The sequence below is a fragment of the Anguilla anguilla genome, chromosome 3 (assembly GCF_013347855.1).
Source record: "Anguilla anguilla isolate fAngAng1 chromosome 3, fAngAng1.pri, whole genome shotgun sequence".
Classification (NCBI taxonomy): domain Eukaryota; kingdom Metazoa; phylum Chordata; class Actinopteri; order Anguilliformes; family Anguillidae; genus Anguilla; species Anguilla anguilla.
Genome location: NC_049203.1, coordinates 42,875,439 through 42,894,784, shown reverse-complemented (window position 1 = coordinate 42,894,784; position 19,346 = coordinate 42,875,439). Strand labels below are relative to the sequence as shown.

At 44.8% G+C, this 19,346-nt stretch overlaps 1 protein-coding gene across 8 annotated transcripts in view; it reads right to left on the bottom strand.

Annotated features, from left to right (window-relative positions):
• LOC118223253 (syntaxin-binding protein 5-like) overlaps window positions 1-19,346 on the bottom strand; it is a 177,751-nt gene that overhangs the window by 34,163 nt on the left and 124,242 nt on the right. For 4 of the 8 annotated variants that reach the window (XM_035409524.1, XM_035409525.1, XM_035409522.1 and 1 more), the window contains exons 9-17: window positions 15,529-15,607; window positions 13,402-13,559; window positions 11,532-11,604; window positions 9,643-9,790; window positions 8,776-8,843; window positions 7,650-7,690; window positions 6,831-7,045; window positions 5,073-5,236; window positions 1,011-1,136 (exon numbers count right to left, since the gene is read on the bottom strand). In XM_035409524.1, coding sequence (XP_035265415.1) covers window positions 1,011-1,136; window positions 5,073-5,236; window positions 6,831-7,045; window positions 7,650-7,690; window positions 8,776-8,843; window positions 9,643-9,790; window positions 11,532-11,604; window positions 13,402-13,559; window positions 15,529-15,607 — 1,072 coding nt within the window. The remainder of the gene's footprint in view (window positions 1-1,010; window positions 1,137-5,072; window positions 5,237-6,830; window positions 7,046-7,649; window positions 7,691-8,775; window positions 8,844-9,642; window positions 9,791-11,531; window positions 11,605-13,401; window positions 13,560-15,528; window positions 15,608-19,346) is intronic. The other 4 variants (XM_035409526.1, XM_035409529.1, XM_035409528.1 and 1 more) reach the window with 1 other exon arrangement.

The window sequence follows — 19,346 nt, the reverse complement described above, 5'->3', positions numbered from 1 at the left end:
GTTGCTTCATGACAGTCTGTAAAACAATGGATCCCGGCCAGACTCAATCTACACAGTGTTTTGCATGCGCTATTCAATGACACTGCTCATCAATGGCATTAAGCCAACATAATTTGGTCACGCTGAGATCAAAGTTTTATTCAGTGTAATTCAGCGCTATCTGCTCACTTCCAGCCATTTTAATCACACTGAAATGACTAGTTTAGGACTGGGCGGTATATATCAAAGGTGGACATGACAATGGTTCTATATTGTAAAAAAGAAAAAGAACACTAATGTAGGTCAAACAAGAGGGGGTATTTTTTTTAAACTTACTATGCATAAAAAGTATCTACACTTATGAAATGACGATGCAATGAATGTTATGAAATTAAATCTGTTGAAAAATAAATAGTTCAACAATAAAAAGGTGTTGTTGAGCCAGCAGACCGGCGAAGGGGTAGCGTGAGAGTGAAACAGAGATGAGGAAAGACACAGAAAGGGAGAATGACAAAGAGAAAAGGAAGGGATAGAATGAAAGAGAGTTAAGAGGCTGAAGTACGAGAGGTAGAGCGACAAAGAGGGAAAGTATTGGCTTGAAAGAGGAGGAGCTTGTATATAAAGGGGCGGTTCTAGGCATCGGTGACAAGGGCGGTTGCCTAGGGCGCCATCCGTCTGGGGGCGGGTGCCAAACGAAGGGACAAAAATAAATAAACGCACACACTGCAACCATGACAGCTGCCTTTTTCTGTTTTAGTCCCCCTCCTTATGTAGGCCTTCACAAGTCAGCTATACAGAACATTTTCAAGGTGATACAGAGGAGAACGGTGCCCAGAACTGATTAAGCAATGAAACACGGCCTTTAACCTAACAGTGAGTGAATTGTGAGAGATAGATCCATCGGGCTGAAGAGTTTATAGTGCTGGGTGACCAGGCTGCCAGTGTGGGAGAGTGTATGTGCAGGGTACATCGGACCTATGACACTTTCTCTTCTCATGCTATTAGCGAGTTTGGGAGAGGGCATGGCTCACAGTCCGTAGGCAGAGTTGAGGTCCAGGCTGGTGATCTGCTGGGGAGGCTCCCCGTCCACCCACTGCAGCTGCACCACCAGCTCAGCCTGGTAGCCCGGTGGCATCCTCACAGGCCTGTTCTTCACCCTGAGAGAGAATTAAAGGGAGCGTCACTAAGAGATACTGTGTCTTTCTGGCCTGGGGCGGGGGGGGTGGGGGTGGAGGGCGGGGGGGGGGGGGGTTGAGCGGAAGTGGAGTGGTAAGAAAGCACAGGAAGTTGGTGAAAAATCCATCTTTTATTCTTGGTTACTGAAAAAAATCTAATTCAACTCATAAAGTCACTAAGAAAGTGGAAAAAAAAAAAACAACAGGAAAGAAAAAAAAACAGAGAAAAACAAAAAAAACAAAACAAAACTGAAGATGCTACGACTCTGTCTCAAATGACCAGTCATTGGTCTCAATTATCTGCTTCCAGCCAGGACAACAAAGCAGTGCTAATTTCAGCCTAATGGGGGTGTTTACTCCCCTGCAGTCTAAACCCGACTGCTAAGTGGACTGGTTGGTTGCTTGTGCTTTTTTATTGGCGGATGGCAACCATTTAATGGAGCATTACCACCACCTGCTGAACTGAAGTGGATCAGAATCTAAATCCTATCTATTAATCCTGGTTCGTTCAAACAGATAAAAAGACTATTAAAAACTACATTTCCTGGCTAAATCCTTTAGCTAGAACATCTGCTGAGTTACTGCACTTTTTATACATTGTCTCCTCAATTTAGGGGAACAAAAGTAATGAGTTACTTTGCATCATTAGTTGATGCACAAGAAAGTTAACTGAAGGTCTAGAGTTGATTCTAGGTGTGGAATTTGCATTTGGAGACTCTCAACATAAGGACAAAATAAGTTTAAATGCCAGTAAAGCAGGTCATCATGAAATGTCAGGATAAATTGATCAGAGACACAGCCAAAACAGTGGGCGTGTAAAATCAACTACTTTGTTAGGAAGCAAGAATGCTCTGGTGACCCCAGCAATATCAAGCAACCTGGCAGACCATGGAAGGCCAAAGAATACTTTCAATTGTGAAGAAAACCCCCTTTTCAACTGTCGAACATATCAAGACCACTCTCCATGGTGTGTGCAAAGATGTGTCAAAGACTACCATAAAGAAAAGACTACACCAGCATAACCTTAGAGGTTATGTGAATTTGGTTCTAATTGAGATGTTTAAAAAACAATTTGTTTATTTAATATGTGGAGAGTCTGAGAAAGGTAAGTGAACATGGATGGAAGTTTAAATGCTTCAAAAAGCATGTCTTTGAGTGAACAGGTGAAGCAGTATCAAAAATGAATACCGTACACTTGCTCAGCAGATGTATAGCAATACAGACAAAACAATTATCCACTAAACTGTCAACCTTCAGTGAAGGCACAGAGAAACTCACAATGTATTACAACCAGACCAACTCAAAAATAAACCATGTTTCTATAAATCAGCTCAGAGATTTCCCAAGTCTGTTAGGATTTTTGATCCCAAGCAAGTGTACAGACTCAATGTGTCAACCCTCCCACTAAACTCAATTCCAGGTTTTGACAAAAACTGTAGATCGAAGCTGGGAAATTATAAATGATTTGCACAAGAAAGCAACATTGCACATGTCACTACTCAGTAAAATGTCCAGTGTTAATTCAACTCAACAGATAACATTTGGTCCCACATTCCAGAGTGGGTCCAAATGTTATCAGTTAAGATTTAAATTAACACTGTTAGAGTTTAATTAGCATTTAATTTAATTAGCACCTGTGTAGGTGAATTCTGGGATACAGCTGAAGAAATATTTCCAAACCTTATGGGCAAATTTCACCAAGAATCATGAATCAGTGACAGGAGACAGTTAAACTAATGGCCATGATAAAATATAATCACAGAGTTTTTATTTGAACTTTGTACATGACATTCACCAGTTTTATTTAATGTATCTTTTTTAATATACCACTGCAAACTTGTCTTATTACTAATATGATTTATTTTTATTAAACATTTTTGTGCAAGTTACATATTATACAGTGCCTCTCATTTTAAATGTAGGCTGTTCCCATTGCTTCTAACAAAAACTAACATGCCTCTGCCAGTAAAACATTTTAAAATACTGCATCATATCTGTGGTAGTAAGGAATCAAACTGAATTTACTGTGAGTGTCGCTTGTAAACATCGCTTTCAATCATTACCTGTGCCTAAGCAGTATCAATTACTTTATTAACTTAGATGATTGAGGTGTTGCAGATTGGATAATTGTTTGAGAAGTGGCTTGATAAAGAGGCTATTGCAACCTCCAGGTTGGCGGAGGACTGAAGTACCATGCAAGAAAAATGGGGAGAAACTGGTGGTCATACTCATGATCCAAATCATGCTACTTCAGCTGTAAAATATATAAGAAGGTTTAATGGTTTTTACTTGTTTAACACAAATGTTCATTATTTCATCATTTTTGTTTTATGTTGATATTACATTTATTTATCAGTTTATTAAGTTGTGCAAATACTGTATATAAGCAGACAGGTAGGCCCTCTTCCTGAGAATGAAATCCCCAATATCTAACATAGGCAACAGCATAAAAATATCAGGAAAAATAAACATCGCTAAATGTCAGAACTAACTGCACCCTTATTAATCAAAACAAAATGAAACTAAACATAATTTTAACAATTATGCTAATGATAATGCCAGTGTACCCCACTCACATACTGTGCCCCGGTCCTAGCATAGTCTAAATGAACGTGACAGCCTGAATGGGTGCTGCCTAGCCCTGTCCCATATACTATACTTTGGAAGCTAAGCGACCAAAGTGAAGGCGGACTTGCTTCTATTGGCAAATCCAAAATCTTTACATTGACCAAAAAAGTATCAGAGCATGAAAATGAAACAGAGTTACCTTATGCTGTGCTGAAATAACATGGAATATTCTCACACTGTTGCAATGGACCAATGCACTCAACTTTCAAACCAAACACGCAGTGCCATAAGACAAAGACAAACAAGCATTGAAATGTATGCAAAATATGTAATACAAATCAGAGCAAGACACACTAAACATTGCAATTGTAGCAAATGTCCCTGCTGAAGTAATTACCTTTTTTACCGTTTTATTTATTAATTTATAATAATAATAACAATTATTGTTATTGTTATTAGTATTATTATTGTTTAATTATTATTATGTGTGTACAGTTATGCTTATGCAATCCTATACCAAGTGTTTGTCTTTCCACAACAAATGTATTGAATAAAGAGAGGAGAGAGCAAGCAAAGAGGCACTTAATTTAAAACATTTTGAATCATTTTTTCTAAGTAATACAAAAGCGCAGACAGGCAGTACACTGAGAAGGAGCGAAATGAGAGGACTGCTTTATTATATATTAGGTTGCAGTTGAAGGACACAGTATCCCTCCTACATAACACGTCCTCCACAAGTCAAAATTATTTATCATTGGGCGGAATTGGAAGAAAGAAAAAAAAAACCCTGCAGAAATTCTGGTTTCCATCACAACATAAAAGAATGAGATGGGAGACAGAGAGAATGCAAATAACAAAAATCATACAAATAACATCAGCAATACAAAAGTCTGTAGAATAGAAATGGGTTTTTATTCAGGTGCAGAACACTGCATTTGAAACATTCTAATGTATTTGATCTTGGGTTTGGAGTCTGGGGAGTCCAGAGACTGCACCTGACATGAGGCAGTTGACCTACCATTGGGAACTCAAAGATAAAGGAGAGAAGATAGATGAAAAAAGAATAAAGGATGTAAAGGAATGGCAGAAAATGCTGATTCAAGAGAATAGACTGTGTGCTGTGTGTGCTGTGTGCTGATTTATTCTTGTATAAGGAAACCATACCAGCTTAAGGTAATAGTCTAAGGGCTTGAATGTTTCTTTGCTGAATCTTTTAAGCTCCACTGAGTCCATACTGAGACATATGACAAGATCATGTGTGACACAAACACACATGCACACACACACAGTGACACGCACACACTCACAGTCATGCAGAGGAAGACACACTGAGCTTGCCGTGACGCTCACCTGAGGCAAGGGACGCTGTCGCGCACACTCTCGCTACCCGGGCTGCCGGGGGGGTGCTGGGGCTGGGGCGAGTGCGAGCTTGAGTCTGAGAATCCAGGGTTGGTGTCACCTTCTGAGGGTGTGATGATGTCATCTACCTCACACTGCAGCCGGACCTCCAGGGACTGCAACCAACAAAAGACATTACAACTCCCTTTACTCACAGTCAGAAACAGCAACCAACAAAAGACATTACAACTCCCTTTACTCACAGTCAGAAACAGCAACCAACAAAAGACATTACAACTCCCTTTACTCACAGTCAGAAACAGCAACCAACAAAAGACATTACAACTCCCTTTACTCACAGTCAGAAACAGCAACCAACAAAAGACATTACAACTCCCTTTACTCACAGTCAGAAACAGCAACCAACAAAAGACATTACAACTCCCTTTACTCACAGTCAGAAACAGCAACCAACAAAAGACATTACAACTCCCTTTACTCACAGTCAGAAACAGCAACCAATAAAAGACATTACAACTCCCTTTACTCACAGTCAGAAACAGCAACCAATAAAAGACATTACAACTCCCTTTACTCACAGTCAGAAACAGCAACCAACAAAAGACATTACAACTCCCTTTACTCACAGTCAGAAACAGCAACCAACAAAAGACATTACAACTCCCTTTACTCACAGTCAGAAACAGCAACCAACAAAAGACATTACAACTCCCTTTACTCACAGTCAGAAACAGCAACCAACAAAAGACATTACAACTCCCTTTACTCACAGTCAGAAACAGCAACCAACAAAGGACATTACAACTCCCTTTACTCACAGTCAGAAACAGCAACCAACAAAGGACATTACAACTCCCTTTACTCACAGTCAGAAACAGCAACCAACAAAAGACATTACAACTCCCTTTACTCACAGTCAGAAACAGCAACCAACAAAAGACATTACAACTCCCTTTACTCACAGTCAGAAACAGCAACCAACAAAAGACATTACAACTCCCTTTACTCACAGTCAGAAACAGCAACCAACAAAAGACATTTCAACTCCCTTTACTCACAGTCAGAAACAGTAACCAACAAAAGACATTACAACTCCCTTTACTCACAGTCAGAAACAGCAACCAACAAAAGACATTGCAACTCCCTTTACTCACAGTCAGAAACAGTAACCAACAAAAAACATTACAACACCCTTTACTCACAGTCAGGGTCTGCATCCAACAAAGGACATTGCAACTCCCTTTACTCACAGTCAGGGACTGCATCCAACAAAGGACATTACAACTCCCTTTACTCACAGCCAGGGACTGCAACTCACAAAAGACATTCTGACTAACTTTACTCACAGTCATGGTCTGCAACCCACAAGACATCACAACTCCCTTTACTCACAGTAAGGGACTGCAACCAACAAGACATCACAAGACATCACAACTCCCTTTACTCACAGTCAGGGTCTGCAACCAACAAAATACATTACAACTCCTTTTACTCACAGTCAGGGACTGCAACCAACAAAAGACATCCAGACTAACTTTACTCACAACAACAAAACAACTAATTAACCAACAAAAACACCCAGATTAATTTTACTCATAGTCAAAACATTTGGTGAAATAGGGCAAATTAACACTGATGTGATGAACTTCTGTCCCGCTGTATGTCCAATAAGCACTGGAAATGATTATAAATTTGATTTGAACCTGCAGCCCTTTCGGCTGTGCCCCTAGGTGCTGAAGATCCACTCACTGTGATCTCCGTGGTGGCGTCGTGCCTGCTGAAGCGGTACAGGATGACGTGGGCGGAGATTCCCACCACGCAGAAGAGCCGGCTCTGCGGGCACCAGCTGATCATCTGCACCGCGTACGGGTCCTCGTCCACCAGCTCCACCCCCCGCCCCTCCCCCGCCTTCGGCTTCTCAAACACCTTGGAGGTCTTCAGCTTGTACAGCATCTGGAGGGTAACTGACGGGGATGGGGGTCAGGATGGGGTGTGGAAAGGGGGCAGGAAGGAGAGAGAGGTGGGAAGTAAAAAAAGCAAGATGAAGAAAAGGGTAAGAAGTCGGCAGGAAATTGAAAGAGGAGGGAAGTGGTAATGGGAAGCATTTGAAAGGGACAGGAGTATAAATGTGCAGCAAGTGGAAATTGGCAGGAAGTTGGCATGAATAGGAAGTAGAAAGGGTGCAGCACACATTTGTGCATAAAGAAATGGTTCTGAAATGTGGGCTGAAATGAGCCAGGTAAATAATCTGCACCAAGAGCCACATGATAGTGGAACATTGGTGAACTAGAACAGTTTTTTAGACTTTTATTGCTGTCACAGCATTTTGTGCTATCCACAAACACGAATGTGGTGTAAACAATACATTAATTTCACAGCTTACAGTGCATTTAATCTCCACATGTGAATCACCAGATGGGTAACGCGACACACTTGTGACACTGAATGAGTCAGTACTGCACAAAATAATGCGAGATGAATATATGAAAATAATGTGTGCTTGCTGATACAGGGGAGGCATGCGACTGAGAGGTGCAGCACAGAAGGAACTTCGGCAGAGGAACTTACTGGCGGTAGCGTCCCAAAACTTAATCGACCCGTCCGCGTGCCTGCAGGGGGACAACGGCAGAGGAGGGAAATTTAGCGCCGTTTCAATACCGTAATTAAATGGTGCCGATACGATCTGATTTGTTTACCTATAAAAACTCGCTCTGGGGAACTTTAGCTACGTTTGCGCAGTTAAAATCAGCGTGTGCGCACGCCCCTGCCCAGACCTGCGCCGACCGGATTTAATCCAAATCGGTTCCCACAGTGGAGAGCATTAACGTCGAAACTCTGCTTAAACAGCTGCGTTCAGCGTACATTCACTCAGCAGGAGAGGCAGAACAGTACCTTCACTTAACACTGTCCAATACACTCTGCATCAGGGACACTCAAACCTGGCCCTCGGGGTCGGTAGCACGGCTGCTTCTCTTTCCTACCCGATAGTTAATTGATCGATTAACGCCACCGATCAGGCGGAGATTTGCCTCATCTGCTGTCCCAGGTTTAAACAAGTTCCTGATTAGAGGGGAGGAATGAAAACCAGCAGTACTACTGGCCTAGAGGGCAGGATTTGAGTATTTCTGCGCAACACAATACATTCTCAATGTTACATCAGCGCCCTGTTTCACGAAGCAGAATTACTCAGTTAGCTGGATAACTGCTCTGAACCCTCCCAAATCTGGAACATGGACTGAAGTACAAACAGCCGTTGCAGGTTTTACTCCATGCAGTTATCCAGTTACCTCAGTAATCCTGCTTCATGAAATGTTAGAGTTCTTTTATTTACTCTGATAAATTATATTTGATCTCTCATAGACTCATATAAACTCTAATAGATTCAGTTTATCAATTTTCACATCACTAGCATGGTATAATTACAGTGCCCTCTCATGCAAACTCACACAATATATGAAACCATTCAGAAAGTCATGAAGAGGCACCAGGTAAATTTCGGGAACTTCCTGAGCGCAGAACAGGAGTTCAGACAGTCATGACCAAGGCAGTAATTTGCGTTTCCGCCAAACGGTCAGAGAGACCCAAACCGCACGGTGCCGCCCCGGCGCAGCTGGCACAGCCTCTCCGCGTTTGGTCGGCAGAACCTCAAAATGGAGGGTACGCCCGTCCCCCCTCCCCAGCCGCGCACCCTCACCCTGTGATGATGATCTCCGGGTAGGTCTGCGCCCCCAGCGTCCACGTTCCCCCGCTCACCGGCCACTCCTGACCACGGAGAGAGAGAGAGAGAGAGAGAAAGGCCAGAGCATTCATTAGGCGACACATTTCTGCTGAGGGGAAATGGAGCTGCTCAGTGCTCAGTCAGTGCTTCCTGATGATGCAGATGTCAAAAAACTGAACTCCAGCAAAACCATTTCACTTTAAATGGATTTTTATTCCCAATTCCCTCTTGTTATTACTTTTTTTTAGTTACAAATGAAACAGTATTAATTACAAATTTTTGAATTCATATTCGTAGACCCGTGTCATTGCGGCAGCCTGCTCTGTCAGTTGCAGAGACCCTCTGGAGCTCACAGGGATGCCAGCTGAGCTGTGCGGTCCCGGAGCTGGAGGTGTACGCTACATGAGCAGCTGCTAGCGGCAAACAGCTGGTGTCTGACTGAGTGGAGTCAGTTTGGCTTAACGAGATAGAAACAATGCCACCAGCTGAAGCCCTCCATCCCCTGAGCACAGCACGCACAGCTTGGTTGATGAATAATATTTACTAATTGATTGATTATTGAGTGACTGACTGATTGATTGGATGATTGGTTGATTTGGTTCATTGATAGGTTGATTGGTTAATTGGTAATTTGAGTGATTGGTTGATTGGTTAATTGGTCAATTGATTGGTTGTTTGATTGGTTGGTTGGTTGGTTGATTGATTGACTGATTGGTTGGTTGATTGGTTCACTGTTTAATTGGTTGATTGATTGGTTGGTTGGTCGGTTAGTTAGTTGGTTGATTGATTGGTTGATTGATTTATTGGTCAGAGCCCTAGCGTACAGGTGGGCCCCTCCCTTACCTTGTGACTGTAGCCCTGCTTTTTGTGTTTGGCACCCATGGAGTAGAGGACAGGTATGAGGTCGGGTGGGCAGTCTGCAAAGTAGGCCGTGCAGGTGACTGGCGAATCGTGGATGTCCATGGGGTAGGGGTTCTCAAAGATGGGGAAGCTGCAGGGCACAAATGAATACGAGTCACCTTTTCACTGCCTTAGCATCACAGGCACATGGAATAGCATAACAAAAATATGCAATATGACATTTAGTAATACATTTAACACATACACTTCTGTGAGGACGTGCATTAAACAAGTCAAACTACCTAGCACTGGCCAAGACTCAGGGCTGTCCACCACATGGCTTCAAAAAAAACTTATTGGAGGCTTGCTAGATATACCATGCTTATAATATTATTTAAACATCCACTGCCATTAAACATAAAAAAGGAAAATTATTCAGAATAAATGCCAGCAACTTTTTAAATATTTGCTCTCATATCATCACCAGTTATATCCACATAAGATGTTATATCCGCACTCTTTATAAATGAAATGCGCTATTTAAAAGGCAGATGTGAACCTTCTGTTTTACAGTATGTGCTTTCGTACCCTATGCCTTATTGTAATGCAGCGCGGCAGAGGGCCTGAGCTCGTGTCCGGACCGCTTCGTTAAGTATGAGTCGAGCGTACGCTTTATTGAGCAGTTTCTCCGGGTGATCATTCGAGGGCGAAGGAAAGTGGGCCGTTATGGCGGAGCGTTAATTGCGAGCGTGGGACGCGGGCGATCGATGGCGCTCGGACCCATAACTCGCCACGGCCGGGCTTTTTTCTTGGCCCTTCCCTCCCGAGACTGGCGAGAGAGGAGGCAGCGGGCGAGCCCACCCCGGGTGTTTAACCTCTCCCGTCAGGGGGGATTTGTGCGGCGGACGAACCGCCGGGGTACGAAGCGGCGGAGCTGTCACGCGCGTCCTCGCAGACGCATGACAGCGGGAGAAACGCCACAGGCAACGCGCGGCTGAGAGTCAGCGACATAGTGTGTGTGTGTGTGTGTGCGTGTGTGTGTGTGCATTGGCGAGTGTGTGTGCATGTGTGTGCTTGCATGTGTGTGTGTGTGTGTGTGTGTGTGTGTGTGTGTGTGTGTGTGTGTGTGAGCGTGTGTGTGAGCGTGTGTGAGCGTGTGTGTGTGTGTGTGTGTGCACATGTGTGTGAGCGTGTGTGTGTGTGGGTGCGTGTGTGTGTGAGCGTGTGTGTGTGTGCGTGTTTATGTGTGTGTGTGCACGTGTGTGTGTGTGCATTCGCGCGTGTGTGTGTGTGTGCATGTGTGTGCTTGCATGTATGTGTGTGTGCGTGTGTGTGTGTATATGTGCGTGTGTGCGTGTGCACTCTTCTGAGATTTTGTGTGCCTCATTGTGTGCGTATGAGATTGTACAGTATGTGTTCGCACGCTTGTGACCTTGTGTATGTGCGCACACTGTATGTGTTTGTGTGCTTGTGTATTTGGGATTGTATGTTACAGCGCCTTCTTTTCTGAGCGAGGAAAAGAAAAAGAAGCAGCCGCTAGGGTGTGACGCCTCTCCCGCCCTCCCTGTCGCCCCACGCCGTGGTGACATGTCGCTGACGCTGACATTTCCGTCTCCATTTCTCAGGGCGCGCGGAGACGCTTGCCATCGCGCCGGCGGCCCCCCGTCGCCCGCCGGTGGCTGGGAAACCGCGCCATCCGCACGCCAGCGTGAGCCCTGCCCCCCGTCGGCCTGCCAGGGCTCATCCGAGCCCCGGGTGACGATCGCGCAGCTGGGCGGCTAACGCCATCGCTCATCCTGCCCCCCGCTACCGTCCTCTCGTCTGCCTTTCCCCCCGTCGCACCCGCGCCCCTCGCTCGCCCGGGCTGCAGGACCGGGCGCGGCCTCGCTCACCTGCTCTGGGTCAGGTCCAGCACGATGAGGTCCTTCTCCAGCAGAACCGCCACGGCGTACGGCTCCTGGACCTCTGCGGGGCGGACAGAAACAGAGGCGCTTTAGCCTAGCCGCGTTAGCCGCCGATATCAATTAGTCTTCATGGACGACCCGCCTGTCCGTCCAGCACTGAAACACACGCATATTTATATTCCCGTTTCCTCAAATTAATTTCTATAATTGGATATTTATTTAATCTACACGTTAATTATAAATTACAGCTTGTTCACATGGAATTGATTCCTCTCAGTAAAATTGAAAAGAATGGTATGCATGTACTCTGATTTAAGTGTCACATAAATGGGTTCAAACTCAATTTTCCTCCATCTCCACACTTCAGAATTTTTAAAGTCATAAAAGATGCACAGAGAAACCAAGGGGGGTCCTTGATTCAGACTAACAGTACAGCTTCATGCAAGAAACGTTGCAAAGCTGTCCTTTTTCATCTTAGGAACTTTACAAAAGTAAAAGCCTCTGCTTTGCAGTCTGAAATGAATACACACTCGTTTCAAGTCATTTAAAAAAAAAACAAATGTGTTTTGATAGGCCTTACAAAGCACAATATGGGAAGATTGCTTGTTCAAAATGCTGCTGCAAAAGGTATTGACACTCATATTAGTCCAGGACATCTCTGTACTGGCTGCCTGTTTGTTTTAGAATTGATCTCAATATCCTTTTAGCTGTTTTTGAAATCTTAAATGGTTTGGCACAAAAGGTTATAGCTGAGCTTGGGCAGGGTATTAGTCCCAAAAATGCTCTTAGATCTACAGAGACTCTACTTCTCAGTGGCCAAAAATGATCTGCGAAAGAACGAACAAAGCTTCGTGTTGCTTTTATGTTCCTAGGCAGTGGAATAGACTGCCTCTTCAGATCAGAGAGGTACCAACCATAGCTAATTTTAAGATGAACTTGAAATTGCATCGTTTTAAGTTAGCTTTGCACTGATCTAGGCTGCTTTTATTGCTCTCACTTTAATCTTGTTTTTATTTGATCCTGAGTCCATCAGTGGTTTCATTTTGAGTGTTTTGACATTTAATTTTAAACAATTTAAGAAAACAATTTTTTGTTCTGTCATGCATCTGAGAAGGTCTTAGGACCGCAAATGAGTAGTATGAAATTTCTAATACAGACACAACATTGACAATATGTATGTATATGTTCCAAGGGACCAGTCAGCCAATCATAAGAAATTACTTTACTGCATTACCCAAATGCGGTTCACAAAGAAGATCTGTTTCCATGTAGAAGAGCTAGGTTTTTTTTTTTCTGTTGAATGTCTGTCATCAAGGTGAGTCAGCTTTAAAGCATATGGTGGCAGTCATTACAGTGCTCCATGCCGTGCTGCAATCCATAGAACAGTACGTGCGCTTTGAAACCATGTACCTCAAGAACCTCTTTCTTCCTTATGATTTTTCAGGGTACAGTTTTCTCTCTCCATGCCTGTTAGGGGCATTTATTCTGCTCTCTTCATAATCCTGCCGTGCTCCTTATCAGCACAAGGTTATTATTATTATTATTATTATTATTATTATTATTATTGTTGTTGTTGTTTTTGTTTTTTGTCATGATGATGATGATTATTATTATTATTATTCATAATGTTTACATGCTTTCAATATTTACTTCACTATTCTTTATCAACCTTGCAATACATTCAACAGTCAGTTGGTTTCATTAACACAAATAAAAAATAGGAGTGAGAGGGAGTGGCTTATGATTCTCTCTTCCTCTTTCCTCCCTATTTTTATATATCCCATTCCTTCTCTGAGATAAAACGACCAGCTCCCTCTCTCTTTCTTTCCCCCTCCCCCCACCCTCCCATCTCCCTCACCGTTGGGGTATGGCGTCTCACAGAGGACCATAAAGTCCACAATGGGGTGGTCCATCTCCAGCACTGTGATGGCCTTGCCGTGCATGATGGTCAAGGTGGGCCTCCTGGCCGCCTTGTCATACGACAGCCCGCCGGAGAAGATGACAAAGGGCTCACTGCTGAAGCACAGACATGTAGTTAAAGGACACGTTTTTGACCACATTTTTGAAACACAGACATCTCTGTCCTCATCACAATGCAAGCTCATTTTTATTGTTATCTCACAGCACAGACATGTCCTCATATCTCTGTGTCACAACATAGACTCATCTTTATCTCACAGTGCAGACATGTCTTTACCACTGTCTGACAACACAAGCTCTTCTTTATCGCTATCTCATAGCACAACTCAGATATGTCTTTACCACTGTCTCATAGCACAACACAGACTCATCTTTATCACTATGTCACAGCACAGACATGTCTTTACAACTGTCTGACAACACAAGCTCTTTATCGCTATCTCATAGCACAACTCAGATATGTCTTTACCACTGTCTCATAGCACAACATAGTCTCATCTTTATCACTATGTCACAGCGCAGACATGTCTTTACAACTGTCTGACAACACAAGCTCTTCTTTATCGCTATCTCATAGCACTACACAAACTCTTCTTTATCACCATCTCATAGCACAACTCAGACATGTCTTTACCACTATCTCATAGCACAACATAGACTCATCTTTATCACTATGTCACAGCGCAGACATGTCTTTACCACTGTCTGACAACACAAGCTTTTCTTCATCGCTATCTCATAGCACTACACAGACATGTCTTTACAACTGTCCCGCTCTCCCGTCCTTTCCTGTAAATTTGAAAACACACAAAGCGCTAGGCAAGGTTCCAGGCAAGGAGCTACTGCATGAACCATAGCAGTAAAACATTCAGCAGGGTAAACAGCCCCTGTATGTGAAAAAAAAAAAAAAAAAAAAAAACGCCAGCTAAGCAGCCACCGACGTCTCACAGGTGTGTAAATTCTGAAACACAAAGGCAACTTCCAAAGCACTTTATTAATATTTACAGTCCAATATCTGAAAGTGCAACGCTGCTCTGTGGAGTGAGTCAGAGCTAATCCACGCCAGCATACCAGGCACATGCTATAAATGTGTGTGATATATGAAAGACCCTCCGGGCAAGAGCTGCTCCCGTATGGGAACGCATCCATCTCTCCACTCACGAGGCTCTCAATATTCCCCTTGGCCTCCTTTGAAATAATGACTTTATAAAACTTCATGTTAAATAAATAAATCAACAGTCAAGGCGTAATCCTAAATCCATTGCAATTGAAGAGCATAAAAGATGATGTCGTCGCTCATTCTAAACAGCTCCGAGAACAAAGCCCCACCGTCACATGGCTTCTTAAAAGTTTCCAATCCTTCTGAGCGATGAGGGCGCCTTCCGCAAATCCTGCTCTTTTCCATTTTTTATTTAGAGAAGGGATTTTTTATATTCAGTCAGTCTGTGTCTATTTCACTTTCATAAAATACGACACTATTTTTCACGTAGGAGTAAGGAGTACACATTTCTAATGTCACAGAATCACCATCTGCTGGGGAGAAATAAAGATACTCCACAACATTAATTGTATATGTGCATGCTGTCTGACACTCAAATGCATTCTTAAATACGATGCAGTAAAAGACTGAAACACAGATCACATCAACAAAGGGGAATTGGCTCTGACCAATCGAGACCAGAGTCACCCCATCTGCACCCAATGATATGAGACCTGTAATCTGTCTCTACCCAATCCCATGACATGTGGTAGCCTGTGTCCAGCATATAGTATGAGCCCAAATTCATTACATTACAGACATTTGGCAGATGCTCTTATCCAGAGTGACTTACATTGCATCCATTTATACAGATGGATACATACTGAAGCATTGCAGGTTAAGTACCTTGCTCAAGGGTACAACGGCAGTGTCCTACCTGGGAATCAAACCTGTGACCTTCAGGTCACCAGGCCAGCTCCTTACCCATTATACTACACTGCCGCCCCGACCTGGTCCACCTAGTCCCCCAGTTTTTAGAGAACACTGAGGCCCTGCAGTCACAGAGGAGCGACGGCTAACGCTCACCTGCTCCTCATGGTTTTGTACTCCACCTTCAGGATGGGCTTGCAAGACTCCGGCTTCTTCCCGTCCCTCTGAGTCTTACCTGCGCCAACCCAACAAAAAAAAAACAGAGCGTCACGCTCGAGCCTCGCGGGACGATGGGAGTTCAGCACCCGGTCAGGAGCGCGCTCAGTGGGTAGCACGCCCGCTCGGCGCGAGAGCGCCTCACGCCGAGAACGTCAGCGCAGCTTTCAGGCGCCGCACCGCGGGGAAGGGGTTTCGGTGACAGGGGGGCGCGGAGATGGCGGCTCAGGCGGGTGGCGACCCGCTGGACCTCGTCGCTGTCAGCGTGCCGCTCGCCATTTGTCAGTGCGCGTCGAAGCTACGTGCACAGATCTGACGGATCTGTTTCCCAATCGCGGGTATAAGTGAGCGTCACAAAAAAGAGAGGAGGACACAGAGAAGAGAGGTGGGAAGGGGTGAGAGAGAGAAAAAAGGGGGCAGAGTGAGTGATAGAGAGAGAGGGAAATGAAGAATGAGGGAGAGATAGAGAGAGGGGGAAATAGAGAGAGAGGGAGAGAAAGAGAAAGGGGGAAATTGAGAGAGAGGGAGAGATAGAGAGAGAGGGGAAACAAGTATACACTGAGAAGCACAGCAGGAACAGAAGCAGAAATGTGTTCAGGGAAATGATTTCAGTGTTTTTCCCAGCGCTGTGTAGAACACCTCGGCCACATTTGCATGATTTATTCACGCTTGTGAAGCATATTGGATTTCATTTAATTGAGACACCAAGCGAGCGAAAATCAGAGGAAAGGGAGACGGTTCTGTTGTCACGTCCACCGGTTCGTGTTTGTACGCGAAACGATGTCATGGTAACATCTTTCACAACAAGAAAACAGTACCCACCCATCCCAGGCCGGAGTGTGACCTAAGGCCCTCCGGATTTTATCTGCTCAAACACTGCCTCCCCAACCCCACCCTGACCACCCCAACCCCCCCCCCCCCCCCCCCCCCCCCCCCCAAATGCTAACGCAGCCCAGTGTGGGGCAGCCCTGTTCTCTTTTATCAGCGACACACAGCGAACCACGCGGCTGCATTGTGAGTCCCCTCCTTTACAGGTTCACCTCTGCTCTTCTCCATTCATCTGTTCTTCAGACGAGTAGAACAGCCGGGGTGCAGATATCACACGTTTCGGACGCCGCCCCCTCGCCGGTTCACAAAGGCCAGACTGTCTGCCGGCCTTCGGGTCACTTACGTAACCCACCCACCTGGCCCAGCCAATCGGGTTTGGAGAATTACGCCTTAGAAGCCTTTCAGTCTCCGACCTCATGAAAACCTCTCCAGAAAAGACAGGCGGCTCTGCCAGGCAGACGCGCCGCCTCATTGTTTAGACAGGGGAAGATTATTATGAAGCATCGGGTTTGTTTTGGTTAAAATATGCATGAATCACGCCTCGGTGTCCCTAAAAGAGCACGGTGTGTAAACATCAGATCGGGCTTTCATTCCATTACTTGTGTGAGTGAGCAAGTGCGCGCAGTCTGCCGCTGCGCTGTCAGGCGGGCGAGTCTGAAAAGACAATTGCCGCTCGGAGCGGACATTTTCATATTTTATGGGCATAGTCGAGGATGCAGCGTGTTTCAAAACAAACACTGAAGTACTGCGAGCCTAATCCGTCATTTTAACTGAAGTCACTTATGGCATCTCCTCATTTCTCATTTCTATGTGTCAGTTCTGTGGAGAAAAGCAGAGAAATGCCCTATTGGACTGTAGCTCTACCAGTCTGGGGCTGAGTAACCATACCGGAGGACAGGAGGCCAGGGTGGGGGGATTCAGAGGGTGAATGGACTGTGGTCTGACCATGGCCCTGTAGATTCGCAGGCTGAGTGGCTTTATGGGACTGAGACCCTGAAGCTCTGGGACTGAGCATTTCTACTGGACTGTGACTGTAGGTCTCGGGTTAAGCAGCTCTGTTACAGTGTGACTGTAGGCCTGGGCTGAGTAGCTCTATTGCACCGTGACTGTAGGTCTGAGCTGAGTTACTCTATTGCACTGTGACTGTAGGTCTGAGCTGAGTTACTCTATTGCACTGTGACTGTAGGTCTGAGCTGAGTTACTCAATTGCACTGTGACTGTAGGTCTGAGCTGAGTTACTCTATTGCACTGTGACTGTAGGCCTGAGCTGAGTTACTCTATTGCACCGTGACTGTAGGTCTGAGCTGAGTTACTCTATTGCACCGTGACTGTAGGTCTGAGTTGAGTATCTCTATTGCCCTGTGACTGTAGGTTTGAGCTGAGTAGCTCTATTGCACCGTGACTGTAGGTCTGAGCTGAGTTACTCTATTGCACCATGACTGTAGGTCTGAGCTGAGTATCTCTATTGCCCTGTGACTGTAGGTTTGAGCTGAGTAGCTCTATTGCCCTGTGACTGTAGGTCTGAGCTGAGTTACTCTATTGCACTGTGACTGTAGGTCTGAGCTGAGTTACTCTATTGCACTGTGACTGTAGGTCTGAGCTGAGTATCTCTATTGCCCTGTGACTGTAGGTTTGAGCTGAGTAGCTCTATTGCCCTGTGACTGTAGGTCTGAGCTGAGTTACTCTATTGCACCGTGACTGTAGGTCTGAGCTGAGTTACTCTATTGAACTGTGACTGTAGGTCTGAGCTGAGCATCTCTATTGCACTGTGACTGTAGGTCTGAGCTGAGTATCTCTATTGCACTGTGACTGTAGGTCTGAGTTGAGTTACTCTATTGCACTGTGACTGTAGGTCTGAGCTGAGTATCTCTATTGCCCTGTGACTGTAGGTTTGAGCTGAGTAGCTCTATTGCCCTGTGACTGTAGGTCTGAGCTGAGTATCTCTATTGCACTGTGACTGTAGGTCTGAGCTGAGTTACTCTATTGCACTGTGACTGTAGGTCTGAGCTGAGTATCTCTATTGCCCTGTGACTGTAGGTTTGAGCTGAGTAGCTCTATTGCCCTGTGACTGTAGGTCTGAGCTGAGTTACTCTATTGCACCGTGACTGTAGGTCTGAGCTGAGTTACTCTATTGAACTGTGACTGTAGGTCTGAGCTGAGCATCTCTATTGCACTGTGACTGTAGGTCTGAGCTGAGTATCTCTATTGCACTGAGCCTGTAGGTCTGAGCTGAGTATCTCTATTGCACTGTGACTGTAGGTCTGAGCTGAGTTACTCTATTGCACTGTGACTGTAGGTCTGAGCTGAGTTACTCTATTGCACTGTGACTGTAGGTCTGAGCTGAGTTACTCTATTGAACTGTGACTGTAGGTCTGAGCTGAGTATCTCTATTGCACTGTGACTGTAGGTCTGAGCTGAGTTACTCTATTGCACTGTGACTGTAGGTCTGAGCTGAGTATCTCTATTGAACTGTGACTGTAGGCCTGGGCTGATTATCTCTATTGCACTGTGACTGTAGATCTGAGCTGAGTAACTCTATTGCACTGTGACTGTAGGTCTTGGCTGAGAAGCTCTATTGCACTGTGACTGTAGGTCTGAGTTGAGTAGCTCTATTGCACTGAGCCTGTAGGTCTGAGCTGAGTTACTCTATCACACTGTGACTGTAGGTCTGAGCTGAGTATCTCTATTGCACTGAGCCTGTAGGTCTGAGCTGAGTATCTCTATTGCACTGTGACTGTAGGTCTGAGCTGAGTAGCTTTATTGCACTGTGACTGTAGGTCTGAGCTGAGTTACTCTATCGCACTGTGACTGTAGGTCTGAGCTGAGTAACTCTATTGCACTGTGACTGTAGGCCTGAGCTGAGTTACTCTATTGCACTGTGACTGTAGGTCTGAGCTGAGTTACTCTATTGCACTGTGACTGTAGGTCTG